We start from the raw sequence: 14,330 nt of genomic DNA, 5'->3' as shown, positions 1-14,330 counted from the left end.
AGCCACCAGGGTTGGGACAGTGTGGAGAAACTGGGCTCTAGAGGTGGAGTGTGTGGGCTCACATCCCGGCTCTGTCGTTTAAGCTCTCTGTGCTTCCCGGGGCCTCGCTGTGCCCCTTGGCTGGCCATGAAGACAGTCCTGACCCTAAATGGTTATTTTAAAGATTACGGGAGATATTCCACCGGAAGTGCACAGCCCGTGTTTGCCAAGTAGTAAGTGTTCACTTAGTAATGCTAGGAATACAAATCATAACAATAAGCCTTAATTGTACCTACTCGGTACTCTTCTAATTCACCTAAACCTCACACCTATACTTATGGAGTAGAGAGTATTATTACTCCCAGTTAAGGAGCTGATGTAAGGAGAGTTTCGTGACTTGCCAATAAGGTCATAAAGCTGAGAAGCCTCAGAAATGTCTCCCAAGCCCATGGCTTCAATGTATGAGCTGCTGAAGCTGTGGCTGTGGCTGCAGTGTATTCCTTCTTCTCTTTCTCGCTGGGTCTTCTGGGGAACGATCTCTGAAGACCATCTTCCCCTCCTGCCTGAGCGTCCAGGACAGAGCTGGGACTCCTTTCATCTCTCCCTTCCCTCATAATCATCACACAAATAGGTATCTGAATTAAAAATTGAGTTTGAAATTTTAATGTATTTTTACTTACCCAAACTCCCTTTCTTTTTTTATATTTATTTATTTATTATTGACAGTATTATAGATGTCCCCCTCTTCCCCCCATTTACCCTCCATCACCCACATCATGCCCCATACCAGGCCTTCCCACACTGTTGTCTGTGTCCATGGGCTATGTATATTGCATATATTTTCTTTGGTTAATCTTTTCCCATCTCCTCCACCGCTCTCCTCTCTGAGATCTGTCATTCTACTCCATTCATCCATGCCTCTGGACCTATTTTATTCATCAGTTTATTTTGCTTATTAGATTCCACATATAAGTGAGATCATGTGATATTTGTCTTTCTCTGATGGGCTTATTTTGCTTAGCACAATAATCTCCAGATCCATGCATGTTGTAGCAAAGGGTAAGAGTTCCTTCTTCTTCTCCTTCTCCTTCTCCTCCTTCTCCTTCTCCTTCTCCTTCTCCTTCTCCTTCTCCTTCTCCTTCTCCTTCTCCTTCTCCTTCTCCTTCTCCTTCTCCTTCTCCTTCTCCTTCTCCTTCTCCTTCTCCTTCTCCTTCTCCTTCTCCTTCTCCTTCTCCTTCTCCTTCTCCTTCTCCTTCTCCTTCTCCTCCTCCTCCTCCTCCTCCTCCTCCTCCTCCTCCTCCTCCTCCTCCTCCTCCTCCTCCTTCTCCTTCTTCTTCTTTTACAGCTGTATAATATTCCAGGATGTAAATGTACCACAGATTTGTTTTGTTTTTTATCTACTCATCTACTGATGGACAGTTGGGCTGTTAACAGATCTTAGCTATTGTACATAACGCTGCTATGAACATAGGGGTGCATGTATTCCTTCTGAGTGGTGTTTCAGGATTTTTAAGATATATTACCAAAAGTGGGATTGCTGGGTCACAAGGCAGTTCCATTTTTAATTTTTTTTAGGAAACGCCATACTGTTTTCCACAATGGCTGCACCAGTCTACATTCCCACCAGCAGTGCATGAGGGTTCCCTTTTCCCCACATCCTCACCAGCATTTGCTGTTTGTTAATTTATTGAAGGTAGCTATTCTGACAGATGTGAAGCGATACCTCATTGTAGTTTTAATTTGCATCTCTCTGATGATTAGTAACATTGAGCATTTTTTCATATGTCTATTGGCCATCTGTATGTCCTCTTTGGAGAAGTGTCTATTCAGGTCCTTTGCCGATTTTTCAATTGGATTGTTTGTCTTCCTGGTGTTGAGTTCTATGAGAACTTCATATATTTTGGAAATTAATCCATCGTCAGATGTATCATTGGTGAATATGTTCTCCCATATAGTGGGTTACCTTTTCATTTTGATGGTGGTTTCTTTTGCTATGCAAAAGTTTTTTATTTTGATGTAGTCTGTTTGTTTATATTTTCCTTTGTTTCTCCTGCCCTAGGAGATGTACTGGTGAAAATACTGCTAAGTGAGATGTCTGAGATTTTACTGCCTAAATTTCCTTCTAGGATTTTTATGGTTTCATGGCTTACATTTAAGTCTTTTATCCATTTTGAGTTTATTCTTGTATATGGTGTAAGTTGGTGGTCTAGTTTCATTTTTTTGCATGTACCTATTTAATTTTCCCACCACCATATATTGACAAGTTTAATCAAACCATACCTATAAACTAACCCATTTTGCAATCATAGAAGAATTTATTATTGAAATACTTGGTTAATTTTTTGTGCTCCTTTATTTCTCCTCCTTCCTCATGCTCATTCTCTGTCCTATCGGTTCAGTTGGTTTCTCCAGGAACAGAAGAAGAAATAGAATTGCAAAACAATTCATTTGGACCCTTGTTTTTGCAACCTAGTGTGTTTTGCAATCTAGAGGTGAAGAAAATATCATACAAATATAATCACAGTTAATAAAATTCCCTGCATAAAAACATGTCCAAATAGTAACAATGGCAATAGCAGAAGCATCAATAGCTATCATTATTAAAAAACTTTATTATGTGCCAGGCATTGTTCTAAGTTTCTTACATGCATTAGCTCATTTGATCCTCCCAACAACACTATGATTAGTACTTTTATTGCTTGTACTTAACAAATGAAAGAACTGTGGCATTACTCAACAATGCTGGCTAAAGTAGCACCCCCCCCCCCATAGTTATTCTCAGTTTCATTGATGTTTTATTTTCTTTACAACATTAATTATCTGAAATTACCTACTTTACTGTCTATTGCCCCTGTTGAGGTTATTTGGGTAAGGGCTTTGTTTTATTCACTGCTGTATCCCAGCTTCTAGGCCTGGCTGCCAATAACTGTATGCTGAAGGAATGGATGAATGAATGAAGGAGGCTTAAATTTAAGTAGTTTGTCCAATGTGATGTAACCATAAGAGCTGGTATTGAAACTGAACTCTGTCTAACTCCAAAGCATGGTTTTTTGTGATAGCTTTTTTTATAGCCTGAAGTCCTCCTAGATATAATCTAACCCAAGCCTAGTATTTTGCAGATGAGGGTACAGAAGCTCAGAAAGGCTAAATTATTTTCCAATATCACACAGATTGTTAGTGGCAGAGCCAGAATCAGAGCCTAGACCCCTAGTGAGTGTTTTTGCACCATGAATTCAGCTCCCCGCTCCCCCTCCCCCGGTTCATATAAAATCTATATGCTTCTGCTGTGCATCATCCACCCACTTATTAATGCCATAAACCTAAGTCATACTTGAGACCTCCCTCTCTCATATCACCCTCTTCCTCTAATCTACACTAATAAAAGAGAAACATGCAAATTTACCATCACTCCACTACACCCACCAGCCAATCAGGAGCAAATATGCAAATTAACCCAACGAAGATGGCAGTGGCCTCGGAGCTGGAGTGAGCAGGAGGCTTGGTTGCCCCCGGTGATGGAGGAAGCCAAGCTTCCTGCCCGCCCTGGCTGGCCCTGGCCTCCACTCAAGGCTACAAAGTTTCAATTATAGAAGACAAATAAATCCCAGATACCTGCTTCCAGCTGGCCCTGGCCTCTGCTCAAGGAGGCGCTGGAAAAAAAAAGAAAAAAAGAAAAGAAAAAAAGGAGGGGCTGGGAGCTTGGGTAACCGGGGGGTGTGGCCAGCCTGCAAACAGCCATCAGCCCCTCACCCAGGCTGGCCAGGCACCCCAGTGGGGACCCCCACCCTGAAGGGGGTTGGCCAGCCTGAAAACAGCCCTCAGCCCCTCACCCCAGCTGGCCACACCCCCTTGGCCCAATCCCTATAAACGGGCAGTCGAACATCCCTCAAGGGGTCCCAGATTGGAGAGGGTGCAGGCTGGGCTGAGGGACACCCTTCCCCCCCCCCCCCCCCGCTGCACGAATTTAGTGCACCGGGCCTCTAGTTCACTATAAAGCCTTGCCAGTGTACCTTCTAAAGATAGCGCATATCTTTCCACTTTTCTTCCTGTCTTCTATCACCCAAGCCACCACCAACACTCACCTATGTAATTGTAGTAGCCGTCTACCTAATTTCCCCTGCCTTCTCTTGCCCCTTTTCAATCTATTTTCTTTAGTGTAGCCAGACTTATCTTCTAAAATGTAAATCTAATCATACCACTCTGCTGCTTAAATTTTATTATTTATTTTATGATGAATTTAAAATTCTTAATATGGCCCTAGCTGGTTTGGCTCAGTGGATAGAGCTTCGGCCTACGGGCTGAAGGGCCCCGGGTTCAATTCTGGTCAAGGGCATATGCAACAGTTGCAGGCTCGATCCCCAGTGGGGGGCGTGCAGGAGGCAACCGATCAATGATTCTCTCTCATTGTTGATGTTTCCATCTCTCTCTCCTCCCTTCCTCTGTGAATTAATAAAAATATATTTAAAAATAAAATAAAATAAAATAAAATTCTTAATATGGTCTTTGAGCTTATGGGATCTGGCCCCTAACCACCCCTCCAGTCTCATCTTACACTACTCTTTCCCTTTCTCATTTATTGTACTGCTCCACTGACCCTATTTCCATTCCTAAGAATCAAGCTCTTCAAAGTTTTAATTCATGAGGCCCCCCTTCTATGGGTCATCTCCTCTATCCCTGTCCCCCTTTTTCTCTTCTACTTACCTCTTCATCCTCTGGGTCCCAACTTACATTCCATTTCTACAGGTAAGTATTCTCTGATGGACTCCTCCCAACTTCCCCTCTAATCAGGTCAAGTCCCCTATGAAATATTCTCAGAAGTACCATCAATTTTTCCCACATGGCATTTATTACAATTATAATTAGGCATGTCATTTGTGTAATTATTTAGTTAATGTCTCCTCACTAATAGACTGAAGCTCTAGTGACCATGCTGTAATCCACAGAGACATAGTAGATGCCTCATAAAAAAATTATGGAGCATTCTGTAGTTCCTGGGATGAAATATCAATGAAAATGCAGAAATGTTTAAGGAAAAGGAGACAGAATGTAAACACTAAAAACAGTCCAAAAGACTTACTTATCCATTCCAGCATCAGCAGCTTTCCCTTTTAGTAACACCCATCAGTGCATTTCTTTTCCCAGAAGAACGAACAGCTTCGCTAAGGGGATGCTGGCCTCTCCAGTTGAGCCTCAGATTTGAGAGAGGCCTTCCTCCTGACAGCTTTGCTGGGTAGAGTAATCTTGGTTGTAGGTCCTTACTTTTCATCACTTTGAGTATTTCATGTCACTCCCTTCTGGCCTGCAACGTTTCTGTTGAGAAATCAGCTGACAGTCATATGGGCACGCCCTTATAGATAACCAACTGCTCTTCTCTTGCTGCTTTTAAGATTTTCTCTTTTTCTTTAACCTTTTGCATTTTAATTATGATGTGTCTTGGTGTGGGCTTCTTTGGGTTCATCTTGTTTGGGATTCTGCGCTTCCTGGACTTGTACGTCTATTTCCTTCACCAAGTTAGGGAAGTTTTCTGTCATTACTTTTTCAAACCGTTTTTCAATTTCTTGCTCTCTCTCTTCTCCTTCTAGCACCCACATGATGTGAAAGTTGGTACGCTTGCAGTTGTCCTGGAGGCTCCTTACACTATTTTCACTATTTTCATTTTTTGGGAGGTGATTCTTTTTTCTTTTTGCTATTCTGATTGGGTATTTTTTGCTTCCTTATATTCCCAATCACTGATTTGATTCTCGATTTCATTTTAAAGAAATGTTTTATTGTTTTATTTTAGAGAGAGAGCATGTGAAAGAGAGAAACATCTATTTGTTGTTCCAATTATTTATGTATTCATTGATTGATTCTAGTATGTGCCCTGACCAGGATCAAACCTGCAGCCTTGGTGTATCAGGATGATGCTCTAACCAACTGAGCTACCCAACCAGGGCTGAGACTTTGCTGCAGCAAATGCTCTATGGGGTCATCTCTTTGCTGTTCATATATTTACCCATTGATTCTTTTAAGACTTTACTTACCAATTTTTTGACATCCTTTTCTCTGAAATGCCAGATTTCTTACTCCTCAAAGCTAGAGATGCATCTGGGAGGAAAAAAAAAATTAAGTGTTGTTAAGTGTTTCAGTTTTGCATCAAGACCTATTAGAAGAGAGCGTAGAACTAAGTGAACATTCACTACTCTTTCCCAGGACTGCACAGCCATGCAGGATGCCTGGTGCCCTGCCTGATCTTTGAGTCTGACCATTTGGGAAAAGCATCCTAACATATAAAAAGCCAGGGGCCGTCACGGCTGAAACAACCAGACGGACGACTGAACAGCAGGCTGCGTGGGGTGACCAGGCTGGCAGGGGGGTTAGTGAGGGATGACCAAACGACTGAACATCAGGCTGCATGGGGCAACCAGGCCGGCAGGGGGGTTAGTGAGGGACGACCAAACGACTGAACAGCAGGCTGTGTGGGGCGACCAGGCCGGCAGGGGGGTTAGTGAGGGACGACCAAACAACTGAACAACAAACAGGCTGCATGGGGCGACCAGGCTGGCAGGGGGGTTAGTGAGGGATGACCAAATGACTGAACAGCAGGCTGCGTGGGGCAACCAGGCCGGCAGGGGGGACAGTTGGGGGCGACCAGGCCAGTGGGGGGGGGGGCATTGGGGGTGATAAGGCCGGCAGGCAGAGGTGGTTAGGGGTGATCAGGCTGGCAGGGGGGGCAGTTAGGGGCAATCAGGCAGGCAGGCAGGTGAGCAGTTAGGAGCCAGCAGTCCTGGATTGTGAGAGGGATGTCTGACTGCCGGGCCTAAACCGGCAGTCGGACATCCCTCGAGGGGTCCTGGATTGGAGAGGGTGCAGGCTGGCTGAGGGGACCCCCCCCCCCCATGCACGAATTTCGTGCACCAGGCCTCTAGTAATTTTTATAAGGCTATTGTTTATTCTGATTATTACAGTCATACATATTTATTGTAAAAATTTTGGGAAATAGAAAAGTATAAAGAGAAAACTTAACTGTGATAACTACTAGGAAATGTAATTTCCTAACATGTTTGACTCCTCCTTAAGCAATTCATATACATTCATGAAGACTAAAGTCTTTTAAATAAATAATTTACAGATGATGATTTTAGAAAATGCCCATCCATGGAATTTAGTGGAAAGAGTTATTGTTAAATTTAATGAGGTTACCAAAGTTGGAAAATTTTAAATTTCTTAATTTTATGCTCCAGTTTGATTTTTATTAATCAGAGAAAGGGAAAAACTGTGCATATTTAAAAAATTAGTATGGAATCAAACAAAAAGGTATAATGACCTCAGTGGTTTTATTTGCTCCTGTAAGTGATTTTTCCATTTATTGTTGCCTAACATAAGTTGCATATACAGCAGGTCTTTAACTGATGCTTATGAATTGGCTGAAAAGAAGATTCTTGTGCACAACACTAGGATCTACCTGAAATCCCATTAAAATTTAACTTTTGATATTTGAAATTTGGTTATTATTGTTTTTGCTGTTTTGTTGTGATTGACATTTAGTAAAATTTATTTAGAATATTGTACCATTTTCCTGAGTTATAAATCTTACCATCATAAAATCAACAACCAAAGAAACTCATGTGATATAATACTACTAATAATTGTGTTACATTTGTTTCAAGTCAAAATGGCTTATACTGAACATAATTTTTAAAAGCCATTTCTTAAGAGAATGACTGCGAAGAAGGATTATAGAAGAGACTTGTATAATAAAAGAAGGTGTATCCCCTTGTGTTTTTCAGGCATCTGGCCGGCTGAAGAGGTTTTGGCTTACTACTGCCTCAAGCACAGTGAGATATTCAGGTACAAAGCTGCACTGGAAAATACTTTTTTCCCCCAGCCCATAATGGGTATTGTATCTGCATGTTAAAGATTGTTATGATTACACTCTTCAAATTAAATTGTTTAAAAGATAAGAAAAGAAGAGAGAGAAAGAGAGTAAAAGAAAACATAAAGGGAAAAAAGTTCATGGCGAAACATGTTGCTTCTAAAAAAATCTGAATTGCCTTTGGGTACTAATATTGCACAGCAAGCTTTTTGCTATATGTCAAAAGCTTTTGATTTTCACTCAAGGCTTTTTATTTCACTTTGATTTTGGGGAAACAAAAGTGAAGCTCCAATCAATCCTTACTGATTGTAAAGGTCAAGAAAAAAAAAAAAACCCACAAAAACAATAAAGACTTTCTTTAAACTTCTGCCAGAGAAGTCACTACAGAATTTTTTATAAATAGATATCCCACAGCTATTATTTAAAGGTGCCATCCCAACCCTGGTTTATAAAGGTGTTTTGTATACTAACAACGTGTATTTATAAAATATAATAATAAATAGTAATTACAGATTCATGCTACAGAAATAAATGTTTTCAACTGTCATTGTGCATTATAGATCCAACCCATGCATGAGATTTAGGAAAAAGAAAAAAAACCTTCCTTTATTTGAAAATTATAAAGATGTTTAGTAGACCCAGAAAATAAAGGTTTTTCATTTTAAATCTCATTTTATAAAAGTCATCCAATAGAAGCTTCCTGAATAGCCCATTATGATTCCAGACAAGCCGTTAGAGATCATGGTGTGTATGTTTTAGCAATATGTACTTACAAGACTGGGTCAATAATGTATATTTTTTGAAGTTCAATGGGTCTATATTTACCAACTAGTCTGTAATTGCTTTGAACAACTAAATACCCATTAAGTGTATTTTGGACTATGAATGTTCTTGTTTGGCTTTTTCTCCTCCCCTTCCCTCTCTTTCCACCTCTCCCTCCCTTTTAGTGCTGCTTCCCTCCCTTCCCCCCCGCGCCCCCACCCCCCCAGCCCACTGCCCTTCGGGTGAGGTAATAAACTTCCCAAACTGGGATGAAGAAACAATCTTAAGAATCTAAACATGTAGAATAAGAACAGGGCCGTATTGAATTTGGGCTGCAGAGCTGCCCTGAACGCCTGGCATTTGCTCATCTCGCTGTGCTTAAGCTTGACTGGAGCTCCAATCAGCGGGCAGGGGGCCAGGGCGAGGATGTCACCCGTTGAGCACTGATATTTAGGCACAAAGAGGAAGGTAAGTGCAGAGTGCCACGTTAGCCTGTCAGCTTTAACTTGGAGCCGCTCTACTTTGGAGCGGTGAAGTCAGAGCCCAGTCATTACTTTAGCTGGGTTTGCTGGCTTAACCATATTATGTCCCTGCATTGTTTATTCACTGTGTTGTGTCGGGGTCAGTTGTGATTTAAGTGTTAATTGCTAAATGCTCTTTGTGTAATTGTTCTTTATGGGGGCGGTTCAGCTTTCCCAAATGTTTTGGTTTGTTTTAGATTATTTTTTTTTTTAAATTCAAGATTGCATTTATTTTGTGTGTGTGTTGTGTGTGTGTGACTATAATATAGGTATATACACACTCATATATATTCTTCATTTACTTGTCTAACTGTTTTTGAAGGAATGAATGTGGATTAACAGTGTTATCCTTTCCTAACAATTATCTTTCGCTACTCTAGCTAGTTTAGTTCTAAAAGACAGCGCCATTGACAAGGGATAAAAAAGGAACCTTCTCAGATTTTTCAGCTCAGCGGTGGTAATGTTGCAGTGAACACTAATGAGGGAACCCCCACTGGTTTGCCTGCTTTGTGACTTTTTCTATTTCATAATTATTTTTAAAACGCAAAACGACATGAGGTAGCCCAGTCATGTCTCTACAACTTCCTGGTAGCGCCGTACTTACTGCAGATGGCAATTTGTTCTTGTAACATATATATCTCTCTGACCATTTTCATCTAATTTGTATGGGTTCTACCATTTCTTTTCTCTCTTTCAGGGACCTTGCTGTGTGTGAGCTAGGGGGTGGCATGACATGCTTGGCTGGGCTCATGGTAGGTCTTTTCTCAATTCCAATCTCATTCAGAGGGAGGAACAAAAGGAAAAATGTTCCAGGGCCTCCAACTGCTGGGTCAGAGAACCGTCAACAGCATCAGCTGCGGTCAAGCTGCCGGGTCTTGAGAGACCTTCTAGATTGACTTACTTTCGGATCATATTGATTTTTATGGTTGCCTCGATGAGCAGAAACATTTTACCTCAGTGAGTCGATATCGCTTGTCGTGACATCCCAGGCCTCTCACAGTCTTTCTTTGCCATAGCGAAAGCATTTTTTTTTTTTTCAGATTATAGTCCCATTTGCTAAGATACAGGAATAGCCCGGCGAATCACAGTTGGAGCACCATGATATAGCTGCTAATGTTTTGCCTGCATTATTACACCAACAAACATGATCCAGAGCGCTCAGTAATTAGATTCTTTTGAATTAGATTGGCCATTCAGGAACGTTGTTCCCCATTCTCTGGGTTCTGAGTCATGTATTCAGGAGATACTATGTAGCAGCACAGTGCATTAGACAAGTTTTTATGTCTCTACAAATAAAAGCATATTGTTACACTGATTGGCATTTGACAAACCTGTCGCTCTTACACAATGTGTCGAGGTTACAGCCCAATGTGCGAGCATGTCAAAGCTCACAAAAAAATTACCCTCACAAAGCCATCTGCCTGCAATGCAAAGTTATATGAAGGGCATCAGGCAGTCAGACAGAAGCAAGCTGAAAGGCAGAGTGACAGCCTTGTATGATGGCTCTACTAGATAAACAGAAGCCCACAAATGAAAGCCTCTCAGAATACCATCATCCGCTGTCACAATGCAATTACCGAACAGAATGATAGCAAGATAGAGGCTCCCGCAAATGGAATGATAAAAGTATTGACTGATTTGATTGAATGATTAAAATAATGCAGACATAAAATGAAAAAAGATTGAAGATTGTTACAGAGAAATAGGTGAGGAAGCATGATACTGAAGGCTTGTCACTCCTGTCTTCACTTCCACACAGACAAGCATATTTGCTCATTGTTTGCTGTGCTCCCTTTTTTTTTTTTTTTTTCCAGGTTGCTATTTCTGCAGATGTCAAAGAAGTTCTGTTAACTGATGGGAATGAAAAGGCCATCAGAAGTATCCTTATTCAGATAGAAAACGGGTTTGTTGCATTCATTCCTCCCCCCCTCCCCCCAGTAACAATTGATATAAAGAAAGACAGCATGGGGTATTAAAAAAAGAGTTTCTCCCATACATATGATAAGTAATTAAGAAAAAGTAGAAATATATGGAGTTCATTGGGCAAGATGAAGTGTTTTTTATTTTGATAGATTTTAATGGTCACTTCTCCTTAAAGGAGCCTATGATTTGTGGACTACTCAAGGCAGGAAGAACATTTGTTTCCAAATAATTTTCAGGCATTCTTGTTTTTTATTTCCATTGAAATTTGCCAGCACAAAATAAATTATTTAATATTTATTACATTGGATATTGCATACAAAAATTAGCTTCCAACTTCATGTTCATCATTACCTTTCTTGTGTTTGATAGTGTACATCCGTGCCATGTAATATTATGCCTACTCTAATTTCTGAGGAGTTACTTCTATCTCCCCACTGAAAACAGCTAGCAGGTTTTCATTATTTCCTTTTATTTAGGATTATAAAAGCTATCTCTTTTTTCCTGCCATGCTATTATAGTTCAAACCCCATTATATTAGATTATGCTTTACTAATATGTACACAGAGTTCATGAAAATTGAACTGTACTTTAAGAAAGCAAGCATAATTTGTGGCTACTTTAGCAATCGAGCTGATTTGTTCAGGAGCAGTTAACAGCCGTTAGAAATTGAGAGGAAAAGTGGAAGATATGTTTGCTTTGGGTTTTTTGGTGTGCCTTACATTTACATTCTGAAGAAGGTAATCTCCTTATTTGAATTTGAGACTCCTAAAATGTCAAAGCAGGTCTGATTTTTTTGTGGCATCTTACATAAAGCCTTTTAAAAAAATTATTTCCTTTTGCTACCTCCGCTCTGTAATTTTTTTTTTAAATAAAATTTTGCAGCAGCTCCATCAGGCTGCTCCGACGGGAGGAAGGAGGTACCAGAAGCACAGGAGCTGATACTGTGCAGCCGCACTTGTGTGCTCTACAGAGCCCCACCCCGCTAATTGCCTGACAGACTTAAAAAAATTCAGGAAGGAAAAACAGCCAATCACAGGCTTGGCCTTTCACACAAGGGAAAGAGATCACAAAAGGTGCTTCCTTTTTTAAAATGCAGGATTTTAATCATGATCTTCAGGCTGTCGCAAGTTTCTCAAAATATTCCTGAAGATGAGCCCATGTTGTTCATTCACTCTGCTTTTATTCTGGGTTATTTCGTGCACGGTATCATTTCCCTGTGCTCCTCCTCCGCATGTCAGGGAACACAGAGCGAGAGGGAGTCAGGTATGCCGGCTCAGCCCCAGCGGATCTGTTCTTCCAGGGGCGAAAAGGGGGGCAGGGTTATTGGGCAAGAGAAGGTCATTTTAGCACAGAAACTTTCAGCTTGGGCCCAGCAACGTGAGGTTTTCCTTAAGTCAGCAGGTGTCTCATTTAACAGCTTCAGGAACCAATTAGAACTTTTAACAAACTCTGGGAAACATCTGTAGTCTGCATGTAAATTTAATGACATTAAAATTATCATCGAGCTAAACTACAGAGCTTCCAGAGAAAAGAAGCAATGCTAAGTCATTAATTAACGCACCTTTGCTTTTAACAGCAGAGATGCCAGGCCAGCTCTTGAAATCAGAAAGGAAATCTCAGATTCTGTATTCACTCTGCCGGCCTTTCAAAGAAGTGATTGGTACAGCCCCCTCCCAAGAAAATGGATTTTTAACATTTGGTCCTCAGAAGCTCAGCCCTGAGAGTGCTTTATTGTGCTGGGGTTTACAATGGGTTTAATATAGCGGGGTGCCAGAGGGCAGGAGGGGAAGAACTCTACAATGTAGATAAAGTAGGTCCTTTCAGGATGCAGACCCAAACGGGCAGTGTTTTATTTCATCTCTCAGGACTTTCCTAGTCCAGTGCAGTTTTTGTCATGCCGTTGTCCTATGTTTGTGTGCATTTTTCTGTTGTAACTAGATCTAATTTTTTTAAAAATTAAAAGAAACAAGCATGCATCAAGTCTTAAAAAATTGGCAATGTGTTTTTCCTGCTCTTAATACTAATGATATCCTGACTTGCTAACAGAGCTTACAACTGGCATTCATCCTGAGCAGCTTTGCTGAGTGAGGTTAATATGAATGAAAAAAAATTTTTTTCTATGTGTGTGCCCATATTCTGTTAGAATAACTAATTCACTGAATCACATGCTGTTGATGCATATGGATTGAAACAGACTCATTTAAAAATTACTGTTTACGTCTTTCCTTTAAAATTTTAGGAAGCCTAAATTATATAGCAGTTGTAGGATATTATTCAAAAATTACTTTCTAAAAAGTAAAAGTGAATGTCAACCAAAAAAAAAAAAAAAAGTGGGGGAGAAACATTGCCAGAAGCCAGAAAAATCTCTAAGCAAAGCTGCTAATTATTCTTAATGGGCAAGATGAGCACATTAAGAAACAAATGAATACATCAGTGAAATGTAATTGAAAATCGACCTGGCAATTGCGCATCACATCTGAGTATTGGCCTGTATATTATTCTCATCTTTTAAAAAATTATTTCTGTTGTTCTTGGCATCTGAGTTTAATAAATCTAACTGAGCCTTACTTCCTAGTCTCTTAATCTTCTAACATTCTGATTCTTACCTTTTTTTTAAAATAGAGCATTTCCTGATATTGTCTTTTTATCTTCTGTTATTTCTGATTTTTAAATATGTGAGGCAATGAAAGGATGTGTTCTGAATCTTTATATCATAGAAACATATCAACCAGTTGTGAGGTTATTTTATTCACTATCTTCCTAAAATGTATCAAGTGGATTGGCTGTATCTTCTAGAGCAGCGGTCGCCAACCTTTCGGATCTCACAGACCACCAGTGTCTAGAGCTCTCTACCTTGACCTGGAAAGCTAGATGTCCGATTTGAGATTTATTAAACAGAGATATCTGAAAAGAGGTGAAGACTTGAGGTATAAGCGAATGTTGTAAGTCTGAACATTTTCTCAGACTCCTGGGTAGATGTCTCTGAGGCTCTCCGTGGTCCTTAAACTACAGAGCCCCCTACCTCAGAGTGCCTCTCCTTACTGATGCCGTAATTTAGCTGTACCCAGAGAGAACAAAGGATAAGTTAGAAAATAACATCATTTGGTTCACCCATTTCTCAAATTTATCTTAAAATAGTGTGGAATGTATTCTTTTTCTTTGGCGCTGCCCTTTTAGTATAATTAAGAATTCTCCAAGTGCCCACAGATAATAATTACTCCGTAAAATTTGTAGCTGGCGATGGCAATGACATAAGAATAGGGGAGAGAAAGGATATATTGAGTTATTAT

The 14,330-nt window shown here is 40.4% G+C and overlaps 1 protein-coding gene across 1 annotated transcript in view; it reads left to right on the top strand.

Annotated features, from left to right (window-relative positions):
• The window catches only part of CAMKMT (calmodulin-lysine N-methyltransferase), a 322,383-nt gene that overhangs the window by 268,296 nt on the left and 39,757 nt on the right, over positions 1–14,330 (top strand). Inside the window, 3 exon segments of the mRNA XM_080685227.1 lie at positions 7,749–7,809; positions 9,815–9,869; positions 10,932–10,995. Of these exon segments, the coding sequence (XP_080541353.1) occupies positions 7,749–7,809; positions 9,815–9,869; positions 10,932–10,995 (180 nt within the window).

The sequence above is a fragment of the Plecotus auritus genome (genome assembly GCF_963455305.1).
Source record: "Plecotus auritus genome assembly, chromosome: 8".
In the NCBI taxonomy this organism is placed as follows: domain Eukaryota; kingdom Metazoa; phylum Chordata; class Mammalia; order Chiroptera; family Vespertilionidae; genus Plecotus; species Plecotus auritus.
Note: the sequence above shows the minus strand (reverse complement) of the source record. Positions and strands in the feature narration are given on the sequence as shown.